Source organism: Rattus norvegicus, chromosome 1 (genome assembly GCF_021556685.1).
Source record: "Rattus norvegicus strain SHRSP/BbbUtx chromosome 1, alternate assembly SHRSP_T2T, whole genome shotgun sequence".
In the NCBI taxonomy this organism is placed as follows: Eukaryota; Metazoa; Chordata; class Mammalia; order Rodentia; family Muridae; genus Rattus; species Rattus norvegicus.
Genome location: NC_141534.1, coordinates 207,538,448 through 207,563,195, shown reverse-complemented (window position 1 = coordinate 207,563,195; position 24,748 = coordinate 207,538,448). Strand labels below are relative to the sequence as shown.

The 24,748-nt window shown below is 49.8% G+C and overlaps 1 protein-coding gene across 3 annotated transcripts in view; it reads right to left on the bottom strand.

Annotated features, from left to right (window-relative positions):
* Adgra1 (adhesion G protein-coupled receptor A1) overlaps positions 1-22,872 on the bottom strand; it is a 43,475-nt gene extending 20,603 nt beyond the window's left edge. The window contains 6 exon segments of one of the 3 annotated variants that reach the window (NR_197277.1): positions 2,796-2,884; positions 4,745-4,890; positions 8,814-8,937; positions 10,682-10,809; positions 15,567-16,149; positions 22,541-22,872. Coding sequence is in view for 2 of the 3 variants with exons in the window: in NM_001432264.1 (NP_001419193.1) it covers positions 4,745-4,890; positions 8,814-8,937; positions 10,682-10,809; positions 15,567-15,578 (410 nt within the window). In the remaining variant the exon portion in view is untranslated. 3 annotated transcript variants of the gene reach the window in all.
* Between the last annotated feature and the right edge of the window lie 1,876 nt (positions 22,873-24,748).

The window sequence follows — 24,748 nt, the reverse complement described above, 5'->3', positions numbered from 1 at the left end:
CTCTGGTATTCTCTAGAGGCTGTAGTTCCCACTGAGCACATAACAACACAGTTCTACACCCCACTCTCCTCTTCCTACTCCAAGAAAGCAAGTAGTGACCAGTCCAGACATAGCCTAGATTTACCTGGAAGGTAAGGTATACTACCTTCTGTTTGCCCATTTTCTACCCCTCTCCCTGGTCACAGAGCCAATGGACACACACAGAATTTTCTAAATATGAAATAAGAAGTAAGAAATGAAGCATGTCTCTTGGTTGTAACAAACAGAGTCTGAGCCACTGAAACCTCAACCCCCACCCACAATCCCCATAACCAAGCCTGGAATTTCTCCATTCTCATCATTATTAAAAGAAAAATCTCCACATGTTTACAGTTCTTTCCTCCTGTCTTCCAATAGCTAATGAACTGTGAAAATAAAACCGCACACTCTTAAGTAGCCAAAGACCAGGAAAGGAATCCCAAGGAAAACTAGAAACTATTTTCAGAAGAATGAAAAACCACACAATATTCCTTTGGGACCTGGCAAAGCCACACACAAGAAATGAAACAGCTATTTTAATAAAAAATGAATCCCCCAATTTCACATGGTTAGGAACTAGGAAGAAGGACAAACCAAGCCTCTTCCCACAGAAGGACCAAGCAGCGATGATAAACCAGAGTTGGGGGTGGGGGAAAGCAGAGATGATATACCAGATAAAGAGGGGAGGGGAATATACCAAAGGCTGGTTCCTACTTGGCACTACGAGAAGAGAGAAGGCCAAAACTGACTTGGAGGTTGGCCCAGAGCAGTTAGCTAGACAGAAGGAAAGTCAGGCATTCAGAAGGGCCTGGGAGAAGCAACCCCGTCCCTAGGCAACAGTGTCACAATCATTACATGCACACAGCTCCTGGGGATTAACCAAAAACCTTTGGAACTCAAGATCCACACACAGAACCTGTTGCATTTCTGTAGGCAAGCACTGGGTGATTAGAAATGAGAATTAAGAAAATCTCAATTTGTACTACATTTATTTTTATTTTTGAGACAAGGTCTCACTCTGTCATCTCTGCTGGCTTGGAACTCACTACATATCACCAGCTGGTCTTGAACTTGTGATAATCCCCCTGCTCTAGCCTCCTGAGGGCAGGTGGTATAGGCATGAGTCACCACATCTGGCTATATTAATATTTAAAATGAAAAAAAAAACTTCAGAAAAAATGTGAACAAGGAGGTCCAAGACTTCCGCAATGCAAATTATCAAAGATTTCCATACATAGAAAGGAGGCTGTGTCTGTAGACTTGGAATGCTTCCTTACATGCTCGACAGGCCGCATCATTCGTGCTGCAGAGGGAACTGAAATGACCGGACAGACTTCCCAAGGCCAGTGCTCTCCATCTTTGGCCCAGAGCTATGAGCATGTTTGGATGCTTAGCCTATCCCTTTGTGGGGTTTTGGCCTCTGGTGACTTGTCTCTGGGACATAAACTCTATGTCTGAGCATCCACTTAACGTGGCCCCAGACAGGATCCTGTCGGCAGCAGGGCTGGTCATGTCTTCTTCAAGACACAACACTGATGAGGAAGAGACCTCAGTTGTTGCCTTTCCACACACCTAGGGGCCACTCTCTGAGGGCTTGGCTGCTCATTAGTTGCTCAGAGTGGTCCTTAATCTTCTTTATGAGTTAGCTTGTATTAGCGCACGTGCGTGTGCGTGCATGTGTGTCTGCGTGTGTGTGCGTGTGTGTGTGCATGCGGGTGTGTGTGTGTGTGTGTGTGTGTGTGTGTGTGTGTGTGTTCAAATGTACATCTTCAGAGTAAGTGAAGATGAGACCAGGTGAATCACTAAGTTCACAGAATCCCCGCTGAGAATCTAGATTTTTTTTGTTGTTGTTGTCATGGAAACTACGAACCTCAATCATGGATGAGGAGCAAATACTTGGTTTTAACCTTGGCAATGAGGCCCACTCAGCTGCTTCCTGCTAGGTCTCCATGCATCCCTCTCTCTCCTTGAAACAACCCTAACACACATGTGAAAGCTCTAGGGAGTCAGAGCCATCTGTCCTCATGCTGGTGCCCAATGACACAGCCTGTGCAGCACCTAGCACTAACCCTGAGGGCGGCAGGCCTGCTCAGCACTCCCTGCCCAAGTCCTAGGTCTCGTTGGTGGCTCTATTTTTCTTCAAAGTTTCCCCAAGGTGAGTGTGTCTCCTCAAAGCTGAGCAGGGAATGTATTTAGAATACGGAGATTGCAGTGTTGCCTCAGGGAACACTGAAGGGAAGGTTGCTATACATGTGGGCAGCTCTCTTAGTACCTCTTTTGGGAAACCTGCAGGCTAGGCTGGCCATGTGGCCTTTACACATAGTAAACAGAACGCACCAGCCGCACCCATGGGATTCGGCTCTTCTGCCTGTGGTGGCCCAGGGTGCGGTGAGAAGCGGTGTTCAAGTATTATGTCTAGAGAGCAGTTAAGCAGGACATGCACCTGGTGGGCATCTCTAGGGTTCTTTCCAGAGACTGTGGAAGTTCCTGGGACTCTGGAACTAATTCCAGTGGATGTTGATATGAATTTATGCATTTGGGGACCAGGGCAGGATGCAAACCTAGAGAGATATCCATTGTGGTCTCAGGAAGAGACACCTGAATGAGATGCTGGATCAAAGAGCGCATGATAGAGGCTGCCATGATAGAGGACATGGAGGGTGAATTAGTCAGTGTTCTCTAGAATAAAGAAGCAATAGAATGAATGCGTGTATGTCTATAGTTAAGATTATTGTATTTGAAAACTATCTAAAGGGAGGTTTGTTACATCAACTTACACAGTCGAGGCTGTGTAGTCCAACCACAACCGTCTGCATGCTGGAGGGGCAGAGGCTCCCCTAGAGGCTCGGTTCAAGAAGCTGGGAGCCTTAGAACAAGATGGAGAAGGGATGCCTCAGTCTGGGGCTGAAAACATGGACGCTCCTTGGAGAGCCAGTGGAGTGAGTATGCTTAAAGCTGAAGAAGATGGAGTCTGGTGTCCATGGGCCATGGCGGCCAGAATGGATGTACTCTCTCAGTAAGATGAGGCTTGTGCGTGCTGGCTGTTATCCCCTCTTACTTCATTCCATCTGGACCCCAGCCCGATAGTATGCTGCTGCCCTCACTCACGATGGGACTGTCCTTTTCCTTACCGCACCCCGTATTAGTCATCTCTGAAAAGATCTCAGGGACAGACCCAGAAGTACTTTTCTGGTCTCCGGAATCCCTCAATTCAGTTAACAACCGAGGTCAAGTGTCAGGGGGCCATCATGAGGTCTGAGATGAAAGGGTCCCCCTTCCTTTTCCTTAGCCCCACGTCTTTCCGAGAAGGGCCAGGCACAGCAATCTCCTTTCCAGCCCCAGGCCAGGTCAGAAATCAGCAGAGGGAAGCAAGCCCTCCGTGGTGAATGAAGCTGACACCCCTTATAATCCCTGACCTGCACCTGCGAATGACATTAACTTGCAGAGACTGAACCTGCAGTGGACGTGCAAATGCATGTGTATGTGGACAACCTGTATCTGCAGGGACTGTAAATGGGCATGAGCATTCCCATGTGTATGGGCATGTTCCTACATACAAGGTGCATATGGTATGTAAGAATGTATGTATACCAAACCCACAGCTAGCCATGGGGAAAGGGGTTGGGGAAGACAGGAAGGGTCAGACATGCCAATGACCAATGGCTGCTGGGATCCTAGTACCATAGACCATCCTAGCACATCAGGTCCTGTTGACCAAGAAGGGTACTTGTGGAACCTCAGTGGCCTACAGGACAGGCAAGGCCTCCTGCTTTATGGAGGGTAGCACCTATGCCGAGGGCCTCCTAGGCAGGCTACTCTTGAATCTGGCTTTTGTTGACTACAGTGTTGGGGGTTTGGTCTTGAGCAAGTGACAAAGAGATGGGACTTGTATTGGTGACTGCCATCTACTATGGTTACAGGCTTGCTGTCATCGAAAGTAACTTTCAGTTGTCTTGCAGCACAGCTGATTTCTAAGGGAAGTGAGAGGGCTCCTGTGGTTCCTCCTCTTGTGGTTTCTCTGTCTCTGACCCTGGAAAGAGGGGAGCAACCATCCTGCTGTCTTTGCCCTCAAGGCTCCATGTTTCCAGGACCCCAGCATGTCTGTGGTTCCAATTCTCTCCGAGGAAAGGGGGTAGGTAGACATAGCTTGAACAGAGCCTCCTTAATCCATAGGGTACCAATATGACAGTGCACAGTGACTATGAAGTTAATGCTAGAACGTGCAAAGGTTTTCTATCAGCTACGAGCAGGTGCCTTAGCATTGCTGAGACCAGAAGTAAATCAAAGCCACCAATGCCCAGTTCCCATGTGTGGTCACTCCAGGAGGCATGGAGGGCCTTCTGTCAATAACTGGGCAGCTCAGAGTTGCCCATGCAGCTTCTTAAGTTGCCCCAAGCACATGTGTATGTATGTATATATTACACATACATAATAATATCCCTATATTAGCCTCACCCCATGACTAAACCCATTTACCTCAGGACTTTGCTCCACTACCCCATGCTACTGGTTCCCATATTCAGCACAGCGCCTCCCAATTTCTGTCCCCAGACTCCCCCGGCCCCTTTACTGTGCCCACCGCTCAGGTCACTTAATCAGGCCAGATCATCTCCAGCCTGGAGCCTGGGGAGGAATGTTTACAGGACACCTGAAAGGTATGTCCTGGGCAGGTCATGGGTTTCTTGGGCTCAGGTGATGGAGGGGGCCCGTGAGCAGTCATGGATACCTGAGCAAGGGCTGCTTGGGGTACGGCGGCTGGTCTGCACCTGGGCACGGCAGGGCCTTCTTGGTCACCTGTTTGTAGATGTTCCTGGCAGTCACTCCGATCCACAGCATGGTAGAAAGCGTGGAATAGTGCAGTGCAATGCCCACCTGGGAGGAAAGAATGTCACCAGACAGCCACCTCCTCCAGCCACCTCCCTGGCATGCACAGCAGACTCCTTGCGTGCAGCCCAAACTCTGTGTGGTGAGTACAGTGAACCCTGGCAGGCTACTCTGCAGTTCTTTAGGAACAATAAAAAGAGGGAGGTCAATAGGAGAACAGGTAGGGAATGAGTCAGAGGCAGCCGAGACTCTTACACTGCTCAGCTATTTGCTGTGTACGTGGACCTGTGGGAGGCTTGTGGGTTTGCACACTGGGTCCCCCTCTGCAGGAGGTCTATGCCATCTTTATGTATGGGCTCTGGTGCACACACCTATGTGTGAACCCTGGCCCCACTCTGGACCCCCCAAGTGGAAGGCAGGCGCAGCTGCACAGCAGGGCTCCTAACATGTATTCACTGAGGCACTGAGTTTAAGGAACGGCACCGAGTCAGGCCTGATGACCCACCCTTGCACGGCACAGTGACTCATTGCTATGGAAACGGCCGCTGGAGCTAGTCCCAGCCAGCACTTTTACGCTAGCTAATTACGCATTCTGCACTGCTCCGTCTCCATCTGATTCCATAAAATAAGGCTACCTTTGAGGTACTAACCTGACATTTTGAAATGGCAAGTTAAATATTGCTATAATCGGAAAGGACATAAATGTTTAAGGAATACAGAGATTTCCTGAATAAAGCTAACATCGCACCGGTATAATGATTTATCGAATCCAGAGTTCAGTTTTTACTTATGAGCAAACGCTATAATAATTGATGAGGACTTGGGGCGGGGTGGAGGTTGGAGAGATTGGAGAACTGTTTATGGTTTCAGATGGCTTCGTGGGTACAGCGCAGCGTGTCCTGCAAATTCAGCCTTCTCTTGGCTTTGCTGCTGCTCAGGTGAGATGGGCCACATGGAAATTCCAGCCACAGTGGGCTCAACCTGGATGAGGGCAGGAGGCCCCGGACCTAGGTGGCAAGAGCTGTCTGCCGTGTAAGAGTTCAGTGCAAAGGCAAACAGAAAAGGGGAGGTAGGCATGGCTTGAAGGAAGATCTGCAGTGTGGCAGTTATTGTCATATACAGATAGAAATGTCAGACTCATCCTCAGAAGGGCGCCTGACTTTTGTCCTTGAGACATTAGTTCAGGGCCCTGAGGTAGGTGGGAGCACGGCTAGGAGAGAGGGAGGGGAGGCCTGGCTGCTTCCTCCCTTAAACTGAGTCTCATCCAAGCTGTGCGATCAGGGAGCAGAAAGTGTACAAAGGCAGGCTTTGTCTCTTAAACACCAACTTGAGGCAAAACACATAGGGAGGTCAAGGGATGCCGCTTGGCTTCCAGACAGCATGTGCTATTGAGAGGAAGAGCAGGCAGGACACCCTCCCTTGCTTCCGGACCCAGGGCCAGCACTGACGCACATTCATTATGTGGGACTAACAGCAGCCGTCTGCTTTGTTTATGATGTCACTTAGTACTTTAATGAGACTCACGGTCATCTTTCTGTTGCTATGACAACTGTCTGTTCTCACCAGCCATCCAGAGCTCTGGACCACTTCTCCTGGCTGTTCTGTGATGATGCTGAGCTTGGATGGGGAGGGGCTGAGACTCCTGTACTCAGTCACTTGGCTGCTGATCAAAGTCCGGACACATCTAGCTTTCAGTGATCTAGTTTTTAGCTTGCTCCTCTCAGGTCTCTCCCTCCTAGCACGTGAGGTAGGGAGCAGTTGTGATGAGTGAGGTGGGCTAGCTTCTGACCTGTCAGGCAACTGATTAAAACCAGCCTGGCTTCTGGCTAAGGGAGGCCTCAGAAGCAATAGACACCCTCACTTCTGTGTATAGGCATAGAGACATTTAAACATGTCTCTGTGTGGTGGAGATTCTTACCTGGAATGCTTTATGGGAACTGCCCTCCCCCCCCCTTATCTCTTGTTTTCCCTGAGCTCTCTCTGACTCTCCCGCCCTTGCAGCAGCAGTTCAGGGTCTCCCAAAAAAACCAACTTGAGGCAAAACACATAGGGAGGTCAGAAGGCCATGTGGCTTTCTGGTTCTTAGTCATGTGCTGTCCACGACTTCCCCCAACATAGCCCAGCAGATGTGTTTCCTTTGGTACCACACCGCTAACACTATCGGTGCCTGGCAGGTGTGTCGCCAAGCAAGGGATGAATAGAGGCTGGCCATTTTAGGAAGCCACCGGCGACTAGGAGGTGGCTGCTTTCTGCAGTCCATCCTACTCCAGCACCCAGGGACCTGTCTGTTATCTGGAGTCCCAGCATTGTTACTAAGGACTTCCCATCTGAGTATGGCCCTTGTAGATCTTAGCTCGGAGGCATTTCCTGATCCATTTTTTCCCGCCTACCAAATCTCTCTTCCAGGTCCTGCCCTGGCGGGATTCTGGGGTGCTATGCATGCCTGGATCCCTGGGGCTTCGTGGGATTGGCCTGAGCCTTGGGCCAGTGCTGTATTTCATGGAGACCCTAAGATGATTCCAATGACTGTGTGGCCAGCAGGCCCCAGCTGCTCGGCACTTGGTGGCATAGTGAAAACATAAAGATAACGACCCAGTCAATTGCCTTTTTGATGGCTTCTGGGTAAGCTTTTATAGCAAGAGTGGGATTTCCTAGTCCTCCCCGTGGCTGCTTCCAGGTTAACGGTTAACAGAGGCAGCATGGAGGAAACTATCTCTCTCCCATTCAGGCATGTGGCACTGCCTTTTCAGCTAGTCTGGCCCAGGGATTGATGTGACACATACATTTGGTGCCCAGGGGACCAGAACATGGGTTGTATCTTTCAGGTGTGGATGTCATGCTTCCAGAACACTGTGGGCCTCAAATGGCACCAGTGTAGGTAAACAGTAGCATTGGCTGAGTCAGTTTAAGCCTGCCTGAGCTAGGTGGGTCTGGGTGGGAGGGTGTGTCCTGTTAGCCAGGCTGTTCTGGGAATAGCCTATCATCACCCATTGATCCTCAGGATAAGCCTCAGCTGCAGCTGGCTACCCACACAAGAGGACAGGTCATAGGAGAGGCTGGGGAACTGATAACGTGGTTATTGTCATTAATGTGGGTCATGCAGTCCTCGGGTTGGTTGGGGTCATCTCTGCAGCTGCCAATAGCTATTTGCTGAATTTGTAGTAGTTAGGGCTACCTGAGGACCCAGGGTGCAGGGAAGATTTTGGCCATGAAATAACAGTAACCACCAGGGTTTTTGGTAAGTTGCTCTGGGTCCCTGTCTGTCCTCACACATGGGGCTGAGGTGTGGAGCAGGACAAACACATCTTGCTGGAGGTGTGGTTGGCTCTTTCCCTTGATCCAGAGCCACAGCCCCAAAGGACAGTCCTGGGCTTGGCTTTGGAAGGAGTCTCTCTAGCATCGTCTTAGCCGCGGGCCACAGATTCTATTTCCCTGTTTAAGATCCTCAAACCAGGCCACACGTGTGAAGATGATCTGCCTTGTGATTTGAGCTATTCTTTTCCGTGCTGGGTGTTTCAAAGCCCGCCTTTCCCTAAGAGAGAGAGCAGAGATGGCTGGGATGCTCTCTGCCTGGTTTGTGTGAGGTGGAGCCTCTGCTGCTACTGGTAGCTGTGGCTGGCAGATCTGCCAGCAGGGTGAGGTCAGCACTGGAAGGCCTCACTCAGCCCACCCCTAGGTACTGCCTCACTGGGTTTTTGGGAGAGGCATCATGCCATTCTGGTGAAGATCCATGTTTGCTGGGCAGTACCTGTCTAGGTATGTGGCCCACTAGTCCTTAGACTAGACCTGCTTCAGACAGAGTGGGATTGTAATACGGAGCCACTATAGAAGCCTCACTCTTCTCCTCGGGAGCAACAGCTGAACAAGCACTAAGGTATTATTTTATAAGCAAATTAGCATACATTTCTGCTGCGATAAGAAAACTGTCATGCGCGCTTTTGTTTGTTTAGCACGGGGAAGGCAGCACTCACCGCTTGGCACAAGATAGGGTGTTTGGTGCGGTTGATGCCACCAGCAAACACGGTGAAGGTCAGAGCTGCATGGAAGCAGAAGTTGAGGAGTGCATGCCGGCCTTTCCGGCTTATCCGGATGGCACTATGGGAAACAGAGATTTCACATTAAAAACCACTGGTTTAGAGAAGAGCCTGGAAATACCACCCTTGTCCATGGTAGGAATAGTAGGCTCTCACTAGGGCTGGGAGTAACCCCTCCCAAGGACCAGACCATGGGAAAGACAGACAACTGAACCTTGTCCACGTCAGCAGGCTCTCACAGGAGCAATGCCTGCAAAGACTTCTGTAGAGTTTCTACCCCTATGTCCATTTGACAGAGACTGGCTTGTTTGAGGTCTCTGGGACTGCTTCTTCTTTCTCTGAGTAGATGTCTGATACACAGAGAGGGCCAGACTATGTGACTACAAGTTTGATTGCCTTTGGTTATGATAATGTTCATGGTCACCAGAATGTCTAAAGGGCAGGGCCAGCATTGTTCAGCCTATGACTCTGACTCTACTATGGCTGTGTACCTGTCTAAGAGACATCCTACTGCTTCTGTGGTCTGGGTGTGCTTCTCAAATTCTCTGCTGAAGGGGCTGGGGAGATGGCTCAGAGGTTAAGAGCACTGGCTGCTCTTCCAGAGGTCCTGAGTTCAATTTCCAGCCACCACGTGGTGGCTCACAACCATCTGTAATGGGATCTGATGCCCTCTTTTGGTGTGTCTGAAGACAGCTGCAGTGTACCCATATACATAAAATAAATAAATCTTTTAAAGAAATCTCTGTTGAAACTCAGTTGTCAGCCCAATGGTATTAGGAGATGGTTGTTGGGATGGAGTTCTCATGAACAGATTTAGTGCCCTTATTAAAGAGGCCCTAAGGGCTCCCTTCTCTTTAGACAGCTGGAGGACTCAGAGAGAATGCCATCCATGTACCAAGACCCGAGTTCTCATCAGACACCAAACCTGCTCAGTACCCTCGCTCTTGACTTCTAATTTCTAGAACTGTGAAGAAACAATTTCTATTCTAGTCACTGTTTTCAACCAGCCTCTCTGCAGTAACTTGCTAGAACTGCGGAAGGAGACTAAGAACAGTTTTGGATCAATCCTCTCCCCCAACAATGGCCTTGACATATACAAGCCTCCACTCGTGACGGCCTATGGTCCAGGCCTAGGCATCACTCACAATTTTAATTATGTGTTTGGCTGTGGCTATGGTTGTGATTCCCTTCTCCTATCTCCTTGTGCATCTTCTATGGATTCAGGCACACAGAAGTCACACACATTCGTTCTCAGACATAGGCATCCAGAAACAAACTCAGAAGTAGACCTCTGTCAAGAAGGTCCTTTGATAAAAAGTCACAATAGAGAGGGGACTTCAAGGACCCTGCAAGCCTGACCATGACCTCTTAGGATGCTGGAACCAACATGCTTCCATCTCAGGACTGACTTATGTCACACAGTTTCACAAGAACACAGAGGATGCCGTTAAGATGTTGCAGTGGGGACTAAGAGATGGCTCAGCCTTTAAGAGCACTTGGTGTTTGTTAGAGGTCTTGGGTTTGGTCTTCAGCATCCACATGGTGGCTTGTAATCATCGTTAACTCTAGTTCAGGTGTACTAGGCGCCCTCTACTGGCCTCTTTGGGCCATTCCAGGCATATACATAGAACACAACATACATATATATGTAGGCAAAACACTCATACCCATAAATTATAAACAAACCAACCAACAAATAATTAATAATGAAAGAAGGTCGAGATCCAGGATGGAAGGATTAGATTTTCTCTAGTACTGTGGTCTTGTGGCCACTGTGTTGGGCAGGGTGGGGTGGGCTTCCTTACCTCTGATGCAGGATGTAGGTGATGACAGAGGCAAGGAGACATAGGAGCATGACCGCAGTGCAGGCATACACCACGGGATGCAGGAACTCCCCTGGGTACTGGGGCAGGGAGAGGACAGTCTTCAAATCCTGGAAAGGAAGCAGAGAGTGGAGTGACTGATATAGCCAGGATTCTTTATGTGACTTGTCAGGTGTGTCAGGAGGGGTCAGGCTGGTAGCAGAAAGGGACTCTCGTCAGTGACTACTCAGGCAGGAAGGCTGTAGGGTACAGTATCCCAGGAGCCCACTTGGGGTTGGTGCCTTCCCAGGGCTGCTCAGCTGAGAGCATCTGCCCATGACTCTGAGAGCAGCTCCTAGAGGCAGCATTTCCACAGTGCCTATATCTGCCTCTAGCCGTCTCTCTATCCATGTCACAGATAGAGGGCAGGCAGGCGCCAGCTTCCACTGCATATGTGTCTGTTGCCTTCAGGCAAGTTACAGAACACCCAGCCTCCTCCAACCCACTTCTGCACCCCACGTTCATTGACATTACGCTTTTAAATGGCTCCCTGGGGGAATTTTCCACCAGTTTCTAGCAGGTCCTAGCGGCATTAACCTGAGCAGATGGAGAAAGAGAAGCTGTTACGAGCCATAGGTATGGCCTCAGGACCTTTCCAGGCTTAAACCCACTTTACTGTGCATCCGAACTGAAGTAAAGGGTTTGAGGTGACAGTTTCACATGAACGCATGGCTTTCCTGTAGTAGGGCCACCCAGAGGAATGGGTGTCTGGGTTGGAAATCCTTAGGGCCCTGGGGTGGGTTTTCTTGCCACCATCTTTGGGGCAAGAGGGTCAAGTCTCTGGTTAACCTCGAAGAGACACCTGGTCAGTGGGCAGCCAGGGCTCATGTCCACAGTGTCCTCATACCTATCACACTTCTGGGTCATAGCTGGTGCAGGGAAGAAGTCTTAGGGGTAGGTGTGGACATGGGTAGCACAGGAACAACTCTCTGGAAGACACGAGACTCAAACGGTGAGATGCCATGTGGCCTGTGTCCATCCCAGGTCATGATTTCCTAACGAGACATTGCAAAGTTGGCTCTAGAGCGGGCACACTGTACTCCTCTACTGGAGATCCCCACATCCTACCCTCCTGACCGGGAAACTCCCCACACTTGGCCCAAGGTCCTGGAAGGGGAATTGTAGTCTGGATATCAACAGGATGGTATAGTGCCATCACATCTCTGCCCCACGAAGCCTTCAGAAATGCTGGCCAGGCAACAATTGCAGGAGGAGCCCGTACCTGAGTAAGGACAAAGCACCTGCAATGGGCTGGGAGTTTCTGAAGGGGGAGAGTGCATTGTTTCCCCGAGGAGTGTGTCTTTCTTCCTGAACATCCAGCACCTCACCCGGTGGGTGAGCTCAGTTGTGTGGCATACTTAGGACATTTGCCCATGGGTATTTTTAGGAACGCAGCCAGAGACGACCTCACTCTCCAAGCAATAAGTGCCTCCATTAAGATCTCCTGAATGCTCCTGACTTCAAAGCCTCAGATGCTTTCTATAGTGTGTTAAGTGGAGGGTTCCAGACCCAGTGGAGAGCAGCCTCTTTCCGGATTCTTGGTCTGCACGGGAGAACACATGTCCTTCTTTGGTGTCTGTCTGCAGAGAATTTACTATGTGGTGATAGAGGACACTCTGGCTCCCGTGAGTACCAAGGCCATTATTCTGTTTGTCTCGGCTCAGCTGCTTCCTGTCAGACAGAAGCCAACTTCTGAGTCATGGGGAGCATGCTTCCTGGTGAGATCAGGATACCCACATACCAGATGAGCTTGTGCTACTGGGAGGTGGAGTGCCCCATGGGGTTCTAAGAACTTTGGGTTCAGCTGGGCCCAAGTGACATCTCCAGGTACCTATGCACATGAGTCTCTCCATGGAAGTCTTAGGATTTTGACCCATTTTTACTATTGTTGTTATTGGGGTGGGGGAGAGAGAGGAGAGAGAGAGAGAGAGAGAGAGAGAGAGAGAGAGAGAGAGAGAGAGAGAGAGAGAGAGGAGAGATTATGAGAGTAAGAGAGATGAGAGAGACTGAGAGAGAGCAAGAGCGGTGGGGGGCACGAGCGAGAGAACATGAGAACAAAATGCAAGTGAGCTTTTAAGTACAGTTCTTGCCTTGCAGCTAGGTTTCTTCCCTGGCACTAAAACTCTACAATGAAGGACTGTCTATGGCTTCCAAGTCTTCTGTGCCCCGCCCCCAGCCCCCATGGTCATCGTTACTGTGTATATGAGGTGTGAGGGTGCCACAGGGGCTTGTGTTCCTGATGGTATCAGATGCTTGTGATGGGAAGGATCTGAGGGAGCCCCAGAGGGCAGAGGGCTCAGCTATAACCAGAGTGCTGCTTGCAGAGTCCCTGGTGTTCTGAGTTGGGAACAGTGCTCCACAGTCTCATCTCCAGTTCCTATAGGAACCTGATCTATGGCTTGGATTCATATAGCAAAGCCTCACGGGAGGCTAAATAACCAAAGAGAACTGTCTTCACGTAGCAGGCAGAATGCTTAGAGGGCCAGATTACTATGCAGTGATTTTCCCCCCCTAGGATGCTGCCCAGACCTGATCACACAGTCTTGGGCCGAGGGACTCATTCTCAGCTGGATAGTCACAAGGGCTAACACAAGGCTTCCTCTAACCCTCTGGGGGCTCTGTACGCTTTGGAGACCCAGCCTGGGTGGGGATGGAGTCACCTACATGAAGACGGACTTCAGAGACTAGGAACAGGATGACCCAGGGGATGACCAATGAGCTTGCTTGGTTAAAAATGGGGTTTGGTTTGGCTTCTTGCTTATTTGTATCAGAATGATCAGCAGTGCCTTTCTGCATTTTTAGAGGTGACATTTAAAATTCAAAGTAGGCAATGCAAAATGGAGATGCATTTCATATTTTAAAGTTCACACATGGGCAAGTTCCTCTCAAGGAGTCTACTGTGCAAATGTTCCTTGGGCAAGGTTCCAGCGATCTGACACGGGGTCAGGCCGCCTGGCTTAAGGACAGCTCCCTCTGTTGCTGTGGAGCCAGAGCGTTCTCTGAAGCAGTGATGGTGACCAGAGCTTGGCTCCCAGGTCACCACATAAGAGCTCTCAAATGACCAAAGTCTGTTGTCCAGCCAGCTGTCACTTGCCCCCACAAATTACAGCTAACATGCTGATAACCACATGCTCCTGGCTGCCGGCTACCCAGTTACCACACACATTCCACAGGAACTCTACATCGGTGAAGTCTGATGTGGAGGCCATGTTGACACTCGAGAGGATACTGAGCTTGTTATCATCTAATTATAGTGACACAGACATACCCACCCTGCTGTCCAGGACCTTAATATAACCAAGTCAGGGGAAAAGGAGGTGGCACCCTGTTTCCTGGAAGTCTCCTCCCTTCTCTAATGACAGCAGGGAGCACTGAACTATCAGAATGCAGGCCTAGTGAAAACCCACACCCAAGAGCAGCCTCAGAGTCTCCAGGGTTCCTTCCCCTTTCTGTTCCTTGACCACCGGATAACACTTCTTGCTTACTCCTCAGAACTGTTGTTGGTTGATGCTATCAGCTCGAAGTAGGAAAAGAATCTGTAGATTCAGTAACATGGAGGAAGGGCCGTCCCAGAGAACCCTCAGAAGCAGGGTGAATTTCAATGAGGGATAAAGGCTGCTCCTAACCACCTAGGTCCAGGTGACATGCTGCTTGCATTGTCTGCAGGATGGGCTGATTGCTTCAGAAAGCCATTTTGGACATTTCTTTATTCTCTTAAGCTGGGTGCTCAGCCAACAGTCCCATGAATATCCCCACTGTGTGGTTTGAATAAGAATGGGCCCCATAGGCTCATGAATACAAAGTCACTAGCACTAGCACATTTGAAAGGATTAGAAGGATTAGGAGGTGTGGCTTTGAGGTTTCAAAATCCTAAGCCAAGACCAGTGTCTCCCAAGGATCAGGATATATCTCTTAGCCAAACATGCCTGTATCACATTCCCTGCCAAGATGATAATGGACTAAACATCTGAAACGGAAAGCAAGCCCTCAGTTAAATGTTCTCTTTTATAAGCACTGCATTGGTCATGGCGTCTCGTCACAGCAACAGAACAGCGGTCAAAACACCTGCTCTAACATACAGTAACAGCTATCCTGTTTACAGAACAGCGGCTAAAACACCTGCTCTAACATACAGTAACAGCTATCCTGTTTTGAGTCACAGCTTCCATTCACATTTTCATTGTATTTTAGTTGATGTATCCTTTAAGCTTGTTCTGCCAATAAAACAAGTCAGGAAGTTACACAGGACAAGAAGAAAGGAGGGAAGGAGGAAGAGAGTTCAGTTAGGTAATAGGAAAGCTTGTGATGGCTGTGACAAGTGGAAAAGGAGTCCCTTGAACCTGGGATGCCACGTCTGAAGGCTCATGGCTCTCTGACCAGGGACTTTGAATAGAGGGAGCAACTGGATCTTTCTGATTCCTCTTCTGATTTCTTCCCTCCCTCCTTCCTCTCCTTCCTCTCCTTCCTCTCCTTCCTTCCTTCCTTCCTTCCTTCCTTCCTTCCTTCCTTCCTTCCTTCCTCCCCTCCTCTGTCTGCCTGTCTGTATGTGAATGTGTGTTGCAGTGTGTGTGAGGTATGCACACATGTATGTGCAGAAACTAAAGGAGACCGGCCATCATAGCTTTCTCACTGTCTGCCTTAATCCTTTGAGTCAGTCTCTGAGTGAAGAAAGGGGCTAACCTCATAGCAGACTAGCTCTAACAATCCTCTTGTCTTCACTGGGGTTATGGGAGCGTGCAGTCTTGCCTGTTTTGGTTTTGTTTTGTTTCTTACGTAAGTGATAGGCTTGAACCCAGGCTCATGTTTTTTGCACAACAAGTTGTCTTACCCACTGAGTCATCTCCTCAGCCTCGGTCCTTCTTTCAACTTAGTCTTCCTGCGCTGTCTTCCTCGGTTCCATCTGTGCTTTTGTTCTCTTTTGTTTTGTGGCAGGATCTCCCTCTACAGCTGCCTCAGCTTCTCAAGTGCCGGACTCACCAGTGGGAGTCGCTGTGTGTAGATTTTCTTATTCTTGTTTCTCCGTTCTGTATTTTTTTATTTTCTGGTTCTGCACCAACCCAGACTGGTTTCAAGAGAGCCTGATGCATTTCCTTGCTTGTCTTTTCAGTGATAACTGGATCTTATCAATAGATCAGCCTTCCATGGGACAAACAGAAGGTAAGTCACTCATTCTCTTAGAATGCCAGTGGACGTTACATGAACATAGTTTGCTGGGATTTCCTTTTTAGAGGGATACATGGGACGGAGAAGTCATGAAGAGGTTTGAAGACAGACATTTTGAAGAGTGTTATGGAGGTTTCCTTCTAGGCTGGCAGTTGCTTTCTTAGTGTGGATAGTTCAGGAGAATGTTGAGACCGGAAAAGCTCTGTCTGACAGAATGGTAGCTCTGAGACGGTTCTAGCCATTTAGACCTTGGGATGGACAAAAAGAAAAAGAAAAAGAAACCAAACCAAATAAAACAGAAAGCAAAAGCAAAACCCAAACCCCAATAGACCCCAACAAATCCTGAGAGAAGTTCTGAGTTGCTTGTAAACATAGTGATCTGTCCCACCTGCCTGTAAGGGGAGGCAGGGACAGGCCACTTGTTGGCTCCTGAGTACCACAGGCCCCGCTAGGTTGAAAGGAATCTACCACATTTGGGCTCATAGCTTAGAGCTACAGATCTCCCTTCACCCATGGTCTCAGAGATGATCACACACAGGCAAAGCTTCTGTGCATCTGAAAGTGCTCCACTGCCAACCTTTGTGACCCTCATGAACCATGGGGAGGAAGGCAGTGCCTTGGTGCCTGTCTGAGTTCCATAGAGTCGCAGAGCCAGGGTGCGAGGTCTACTCTTTGTATATCTTTCCAGTGCCTTTGGCATTGAAAATTATGTCATGTCTTATTATATATTTATTGATTTAATCAATCATTAGCAGTGTGTGTGTGTGTGTGTGTGTGTGTGTGTGTGTGTGTGTGTGTGTAGTATGCCATGGATCCTGTGTGGAGGTCAGAACAACTTTGTGGAATCAGCTCTCTCTTTTCACTTTTATGTGGGCTCTTGGGTATTAAACTCTGACCTTTAGGCTTCTGTGGGTCTGTGGTCCCCTCTCCTGTCTTTTTTTTTTTTTTTTTTTTTTTTGTTCTTTTTTTTCGGAGCTGGGGACCGAACCCAGGGCCTTGCGCTTCCTAGGCAAGCACTCTACCACTGAGCTAAATCCCCAACCCCTCTCCTGTCTTTTTTAAATGTGGAAATAGACACAAATATATCATGTATTGAGATCCTTGACTCCAAGCAGGGACTAGGCAAGGCTTTGTCCCTGTCAAATGAGCCAGCATCCAGTGGCAGTGAGGTAAGCCTGGGCCACAGCAAGTGAGGGCCTACTAAGTTCTCTGTAAAAGCCCTAACAGTTGCTACTGCTGTTAACATGCTTACACCAATGCAAGCCACAGCATTGTCACAACAACACACAAGTGAAGCACCTGATCACCTAGACTCAAATATTACAGTTTCACACGGTGTCCCCTCGCAGCATGCTGCCCCACCCCACACTATCCTGCATCATTCACACGGTGTCCCCTCACAGCATGCCGCCCCGCCCCACACTATCCTGCATCACAGCACATTATCCGGCACCACGTGTTCCCAGCACACTGACCATCATAACCCACCCATGGGTCCCCTCACTGTGTCGTCCCAGAGTACCCCATTGCACAGCTCCATCTTAACCCTCCCACTCTTCTCTGTGCTCTCTTATTTCAGACCATCCTACGTCACACTGTGTCAAAGAACATCATCACAAACCACACTGTGTCATCCCATCCCACACCTGTCCACCCTGTGTGGCTCCACACCACACCAGTCCTCCCCATACCACAACACGGTGTTCTATCCTGTGTTGACTCACATGGTGTAACCCCACAGTGCCCCATTATACAACCATCATCCTTCTCCATTTACTTCTTGCCACCTACTCCACGTGCTTCTCCACATCGTCCAAGTGAGCACTGTCTCAGACAATAACTCTGTATTGAAATGCTCTGGTTTTGAGACGAGGTCTTGCTGTGTAGCCCAGGCTGGCCTCAGACACATGCCAATTTTCTTGCCTCAGAACTCCCAAAGTTTGAGATGACAGGCACGACCCACCGACCCAGTTTACCGCACTGTACCACTGTGTGTCACATCCCACCACACACGATACACCATTCCATACACTCCACCCCACACACCCCATACATATATCTCATGTCACACTATTTTATACCATGCATCCCACACACATTCTAAAACTCTGGTAACTCTATAACACCTCCCCTGCACACTGTACACTCTATATAACACATCCCGTGTCACACTTTTCAACACCACATACCCCTCAGCATATACCTATACCTATCACATATTCCTATACCTATCACATATTCCTATACCTATCACATATTCCTATACCTATCACATATTCCTATACCTATCACATATTCCTATACCTATCACATATACCTATACCTATCACATATTCCTATACCTATCACATATTCCTATACCTATCACATGCTACACATTCCACACCATACCTCCTACACCACACATTTAACACTGCACGACTCTATGCAGTAATCTCACACTCTACTGCTCTACTTCATACCTCACATTTTATACCTAACATCCCATATCACACATCCTCCACACACATGTACACCACATAACACACACCCTACTACACATCCCACACCCCGCACCCCACACATCGCACCCCACACACCACACCACACTACATACCACATACCACAGCACACACCATACCACACATTGCACATCAAACACCACACACCACACAGCACCCGGTACCCTACACACCAAACACCATATACCACACCCCACACCCCATAACATATACCACACAGCACCCCACACATACCACACTCAACACTTACTCCCCAACCCACATCACATACTATATACTACATCCCACACATCACACATGACACCACACATGACACCATACACCATACACCACACACACACACACACACACACACACACACACGCATCACACTACATACCCCACCCCACATCACATACTACATACTACATCCACACATCACACATGACACCACACACCATACACCATACACCACACACACACGCATCACACTACATACCCCACCCCACACCCTACACACCCCACACCATGTACCACACACAACACACCCTACATCACACACCACACACTACAGTCCACACCACACTCCACACATCTATACCACACACCATACGCCACACCACATCCATACATTCTATATCCCACACCTACTCTATACATGTGTACCATAAGTCCCACACCGCATGTCCTACAGCACATCCCACACACACACGCATCTAGTCTGTATCAGAATCCCATCATAAACTTTATATTATACCATTCTATACCAGTGCCATACATCCCACTCCACTGCACCCTATACCACACACCCACACTACACATCCTACACCTACACCCCGTGCTGTACATCTTCACCACACACTCACATCACACTATTCAACACCACACATCTATAACACACACCAACACCGCATGGCCCATACCATACAGCCTACGCCACACATCAGCACACTCATCCCACACTATACCTTCCACATGTATACACATAGCCCACCCCCTCCATCCTCTACCACACATCCCACACCACCCCGTTCCACACCATGGCAGAGCACGTCTGTCACATCAGTCTATCCTGCTTAGTTCCTCGCCTCTAGTTGCCAGAAAGTGAGAGCCAGGAATGTGGCAAGTGCCTTAGTTCATCCACCAATTTGGATGCTTCCAAGAACCAGCAGAGAGAAGGCAGATGATGAACAACTCTCTCGGGCTTTCGCAGGTGTCACTTTGTTCCTTTAGGAAACGTGCTTTCTTGGTGCCAACTGTGAGAATCACAGGTGACAGAGGGCAAAGTCATCCGTGTCTGGGTGTCTGCAGGAGTTTAAACAGCAGTGCCTACTGTAACAAAGCTAGTTGGCTTCTGAGTTTGTTATTTGCAGTGGCGCAGATGCTCTGAGGACAGAGGTGCCCTCGGCTTTCCATGTTGGACATGGCACGGGGAGGATCAGACAAGGATAATGTCTAGGAAGAGGAGCATGGTAGAGCCCTGAATCCAGGACTCTTTCACACCCTGGTATGTGGTTCAGAAGACACTAGCTGTATCTTAAGCCCTAGAGCAGGAAAGTGGTGTGCTGCTGCTGGACGTGTGTTGGAGAAGTGCCAGTAGGCACGGTGCAGGTCGCTATGGAGCCGCAGCTAAAGCCAACCAGTCTCAGAACTACAACCATTCTGTCCCCAGGTCCCAGGTGATTTGTCCAGCACCAGTATCACAGCCTGCAGACATCCAGAAGATGTAGTACCTCAGGTTGTCCACCCCATACTTACTGTGTCTCTCAGATACTTCTCATCTGCAAACTATCAGTTGATAGTAATAAACTCCCTGAAAGTCCACAGGCTGCAGGCCAAGTTGTCAGGGAGGCATTCACAGTGTGGGCTCTTGAATGGGGCAGCCTTGGGCTTCTGAAGTCTGGCATGGTCCTTGCATGGGACAGAAATCTCCCCGGGGCTGGTAGCAACTGCTGTGAGTTCTGTATATTGAGGCAAGTGGGAGCAAAGGGCAGACACATCTTGCATAGGGAATTGAGTGTAGGAGAGGGCCAGGAACTTGTAGGTAGGGAGCTGAGCTAGGCAGCTAAATACTGCCCAGAGGGTCACATAGGGTGGTCACTGCAGCCACCCATGCCTCCTGAAGCTTCAGACAGTTTATCTATCATCTGCCAAGGGATGTTTTCCATTTTGCAAACATCGTGAATTTGAGGATGAAGGCCACAAACCATTCCAACCTAGGGCTGACAGCCATGTTGGGTGTGGCACCTGGGGGGCAGTAGGAGACATAGTCAGAAGCCAAGGGACCCTTAAGCCCAGGGTGCTCTCCTTTGAGAGCTGCCAGTGCCTGGAACAGATAACCTTGCTGGGGTCAGGAGAGAGCATGGACACAACCTTTGCCTTGGCAAGCAATGCTAACGTGATGTGGATTTGGGTACCAGGGATCTTGCTTCTTGGGCATTTTGAATGGTGCAAGAAGCAAGTGAACAGTGATTCAGACAGAATGCTCCTTACTTGGTAGACACACAGGTCTGCATTGAAGCACCTATGTCCATGTCTCAGCTACGGACACGTTATCCTGGTGGTCATTGGCATTCTCAGCACGCACCCCAGCCCGAGCTGCCCCTGTCAGCTGTCCCTTAGGAACATACACAATGCATTATTTACTCGGCTGTCAGCCTTCCTAGAGACCAATAGGCAGCGACCACAAAACAAGCTCGAGCCTTCAGGAAGGGCCCCATCATGTCTTGGACACTGTTCCAACCCACTGACCACACTGCCCTTACTCCTTTCTAGTGAGAGAAACACCCTCCCCCAACTCCTGTCGTGTAGCCTTAGCTGCCAAAGCCATTTGACTTTCTGAGGAGCAGGGACAGTAGGAAGGGCCTGGTGACCTGACTGAGGCCCCCTTGAGTGGGAGGGAACCTAGTCTAGGACTAGACAAGGTTTCCCCAGGCATTGGATACGAGCCTCCATGGATGGATGCCACTCTGTTGATTAAATGCTTCGACATTGCCGTGTGCCTGCAGCTAATTAGTATGAACGGCACCAAGTGAGCCAGACAGACCCTGGCAGGCAGCCAGAGACCCAGTGTAGCCAGACCCCGCTGCCCTCAGCACCTCCCCCATAGAGTTCTCCCACCCCAGGACTGACACAGGCTGGACAGTTGCTAACTGCCTAACCACACCATAACTTACTTTCCTGCCCAAGCCTCTTCTACCTATCAGAGGTGGTAACCCCCTGATCTGACGTGAACCGCAGGGTTTTGGTCTGAGCTTTAGGCCCCTTGGGCTGTGTACTCACCATGAGCCCTGCAGAGTTAGGGAGGCAAGCGCACCGTTGGGGTTGCTGGCACCGACCACTATGTTGTGCCCTTCTCCCCTCTGGCCTCCATGGCCATCTGGAAGGTCAAGTCCCAAACAGCAGTCACAGTCGAGCTCCTGGGAGGGCTACCTCAGAGTGACTGTGAGAAAATGAGTGGGGACCTGCAGGCTGACCCACCTGCAAAGACAGTGCACGGTCAGGTGCACAGGAGCCCCCTCCCAGCCTGTTACAGGTCAATACCCAGGTATACCCAAGGAGCACTCAGTCCCTTCCCAAGTTTGCCCCTTTCTGGCTCCTATCAACCTGGCCAGCCTGTTGGAGTCCCTGGCTCCGGCTTCCATCTGAGGCATCCAGAGAGGTGGGGACAGCCTGGGCTTTGGGACTTGGGAGGAAACCTGGCTCCTGGCAGCCAGAAACCATCTCTTAAGTAGTCTCTGCTCACCAACGTAAGACCGCAACTTGGTTATTTCAGGCTGCACAAGCCAGACCAGCATTGTCAATTGAAATCAAGAGAATCAAATAAACCTGAATAAATCTCTCAGTTCCCCGGGCAGACCGGGCAGGCACAGCTTCTGCTGCCTGGTGTGGATGGACCTTGAGGGCTGGCGTCTCCCACATGGACATTCTTGCCTGGCTGGAACTATGTGGTCTTGCGAGGGCTCCAAGCTCTAGACTTACCCAAAGTTATTCAGAATCCACCTTCCCAACAGCAAGAGTGGCCGAACACCTCATAGCATTTCTGCTCCAGAGATGGCCCTCATGAGTGGACACTGTGGCCGGCCAGTAGCTTGGGGCACAAGCCCTACCCCTCCCCTTCCCTCCTCAGACACCAGGAGGAAGCCACCCAACTTCTCACCTATTTTGGTAAAGGCAGCTGAAGAGGCACAGGTCTCCCGCTTCTCACAGGCGAGATGTGGCATGTCCCTCGTGCTAGGGAACAGCTTTCTATGACGAAAGGCATTAAATTGGAGCTTATGAGTGGAGTTATCAACAGATTGCAGGGCTGCAGCCTGGCGACTGGCTGTGGCCAGAGCACTGCGCTGGGGACGGAGCTCTGCACCCGGAGGGAGTGAGTCAGAGCCGAGAAGAGCAGGCATCCAATGCGCTCTCTGCAGGCAGTTTCCAGCTCTGGGTTGGGGGACGCCAGCCGCCTGCGCGCCTGATTTCTGCAGCAACAGCCAGGGGAATGAAGGACCGGCCGGGAAGCAGGAGCTGTAACCATGGGGACTGGGGGAGGCGCGGACCACGGCAGCGCGCCGTGCCCTGGCTCCCTGCGGCAGAGCGGGAATGGTTCTTCCCAGCCCGGCGGCCCGCTGCCCGTCACACTGCAGAGTCGATTTAAAGAGACAACCGACCAGGGTTTGCTGCTTGCTTCCAACTGATTCAGACAACTCACATTAAAGCATTTTTCCCAAAAGGAGGACAGGATGATGTTATTTCATTTTTAAAAGAGATGCCTGTCTCTCAAGGGCTCCAGAAACAGGAAGGTGAAAACGGAAATTGACTTTGGAAGAATCTTCACAATCCCTATATTAAAATTTGTTCAAATTCAAATTTTTTGAAACTGAGGTGAAGACTGAGCATGAGTCAGCAGGCTGGTCCTGTCTGTGCACTGGGCCTGGCTGGGCAGAAAGTATCTTCCCTAACCCCAGTGTTGACCCCCTTCTCCAAGCCTGGGCCAAAGGTTTGAGGAAAGTGTACAGAGGCATGTGTCAGAGGCCAGAGCAATAGCTCACCTCTTGGGGGATGGCCTGGGCTAGACTGGTTGGCTGAGGGGATGGCCAGATGAGGTCAAGATTTTTCACAGGTTTTACCCCCTTGGCAGATGTGAGCATGGCATTGTGATTGGGAGACACCTGTTTGGGGGCCATTCCCTTCCCTCTCCACCTGACTTCTTTTCTTGTAGCCCCCAGCCCCACCCAGCTACCTTGCTCTCTCAGGTGCTGCTGAAGCTAGTGCCTTCTAGGGGGTCACCAGGTTCTTGCTAGTGTAAAGGGTTGGAAGCTAGAGTCCCTGGGGCAGGGGGACATAGTTACGAATCATAAAGGTAGACTTAGACCCAGAGACATTGTAATTTTTGTTTTAGAAGTCCTGTGGTGTGTAACCTCTGGGTGGGGTGTGGTCAGCTGTCCTGTCCCTGAACTTCAGATAAGGCATCAACCCTAAGTGATTCTGTCTGCTCAGCACCCTATGAGTCATGGAGCCCTCCATGTGTTCTGAACTCTCAGAGTCTCTTCTCCGGGGACTGGAGGCCAGCCAAGGTTCCTGATGGATCCTGGACGATAGTCTTAGTCAGGTGGGTAGAGAAGGGGGCAGAAAGGAGCGCAAGAAGTTGGAAGAGGGAGGCAGCTCCACCCCAGAGTTGGCTTTGACACCGATTTTCTGCTCAGGGCTCTGTCACAATTGGTCCAGGCCCTCAGGAGGGGCAGAAGAACCCTGGCTACTGGTCTAGGCATGGCTTGAATGATGTTTCTCAGTTTCTTCCTGGAGTGGCAAGAAGAAGTCAATCTCCTTGTACTCTGTAGCTGAAGTCTCCAGAAAGGAAGCCTAAGACTTGGTTTTATGAATACTTGGGCACTAGACTAGTGGCCTCCATCCACTCATAAGTGCCACATATGCCCCTGTACATCTGTGCCAGGGCCTAGGTTTGGAGTTGTCCATGGAGGGCATCACTTCAGACTGGATCTCTAGGGTGCCACTGGAGACAGAGCTGCTGTGATGACCTACATGGTGATCCATGTTTTATACCAGTTCTTCTCAACCCTCCTAATGCTGCGGCCCTTTAATATCATTCCCCATGTTGTGGTGATCCCCAGCCATAAAATTATTTTTGTTGCTACTTTATAACTGTAATCTTGCTACTGTTATGAATTATAATGTAAATATCTTTGTTTTCCATTGGTCTTAGGTGATCCCTGTGAAAGGGTTGTTCAACGCCAAGGTTGAGAACTCCCAGGTTAAGAACCCCTGTATATCAACACAGAGTAGTTCTTCAATGGTATGGGGAAACTGAGGCATGATATATTCAGGTGTATTGCTGGTTGCCACCCAGCCTTTGCTGCTG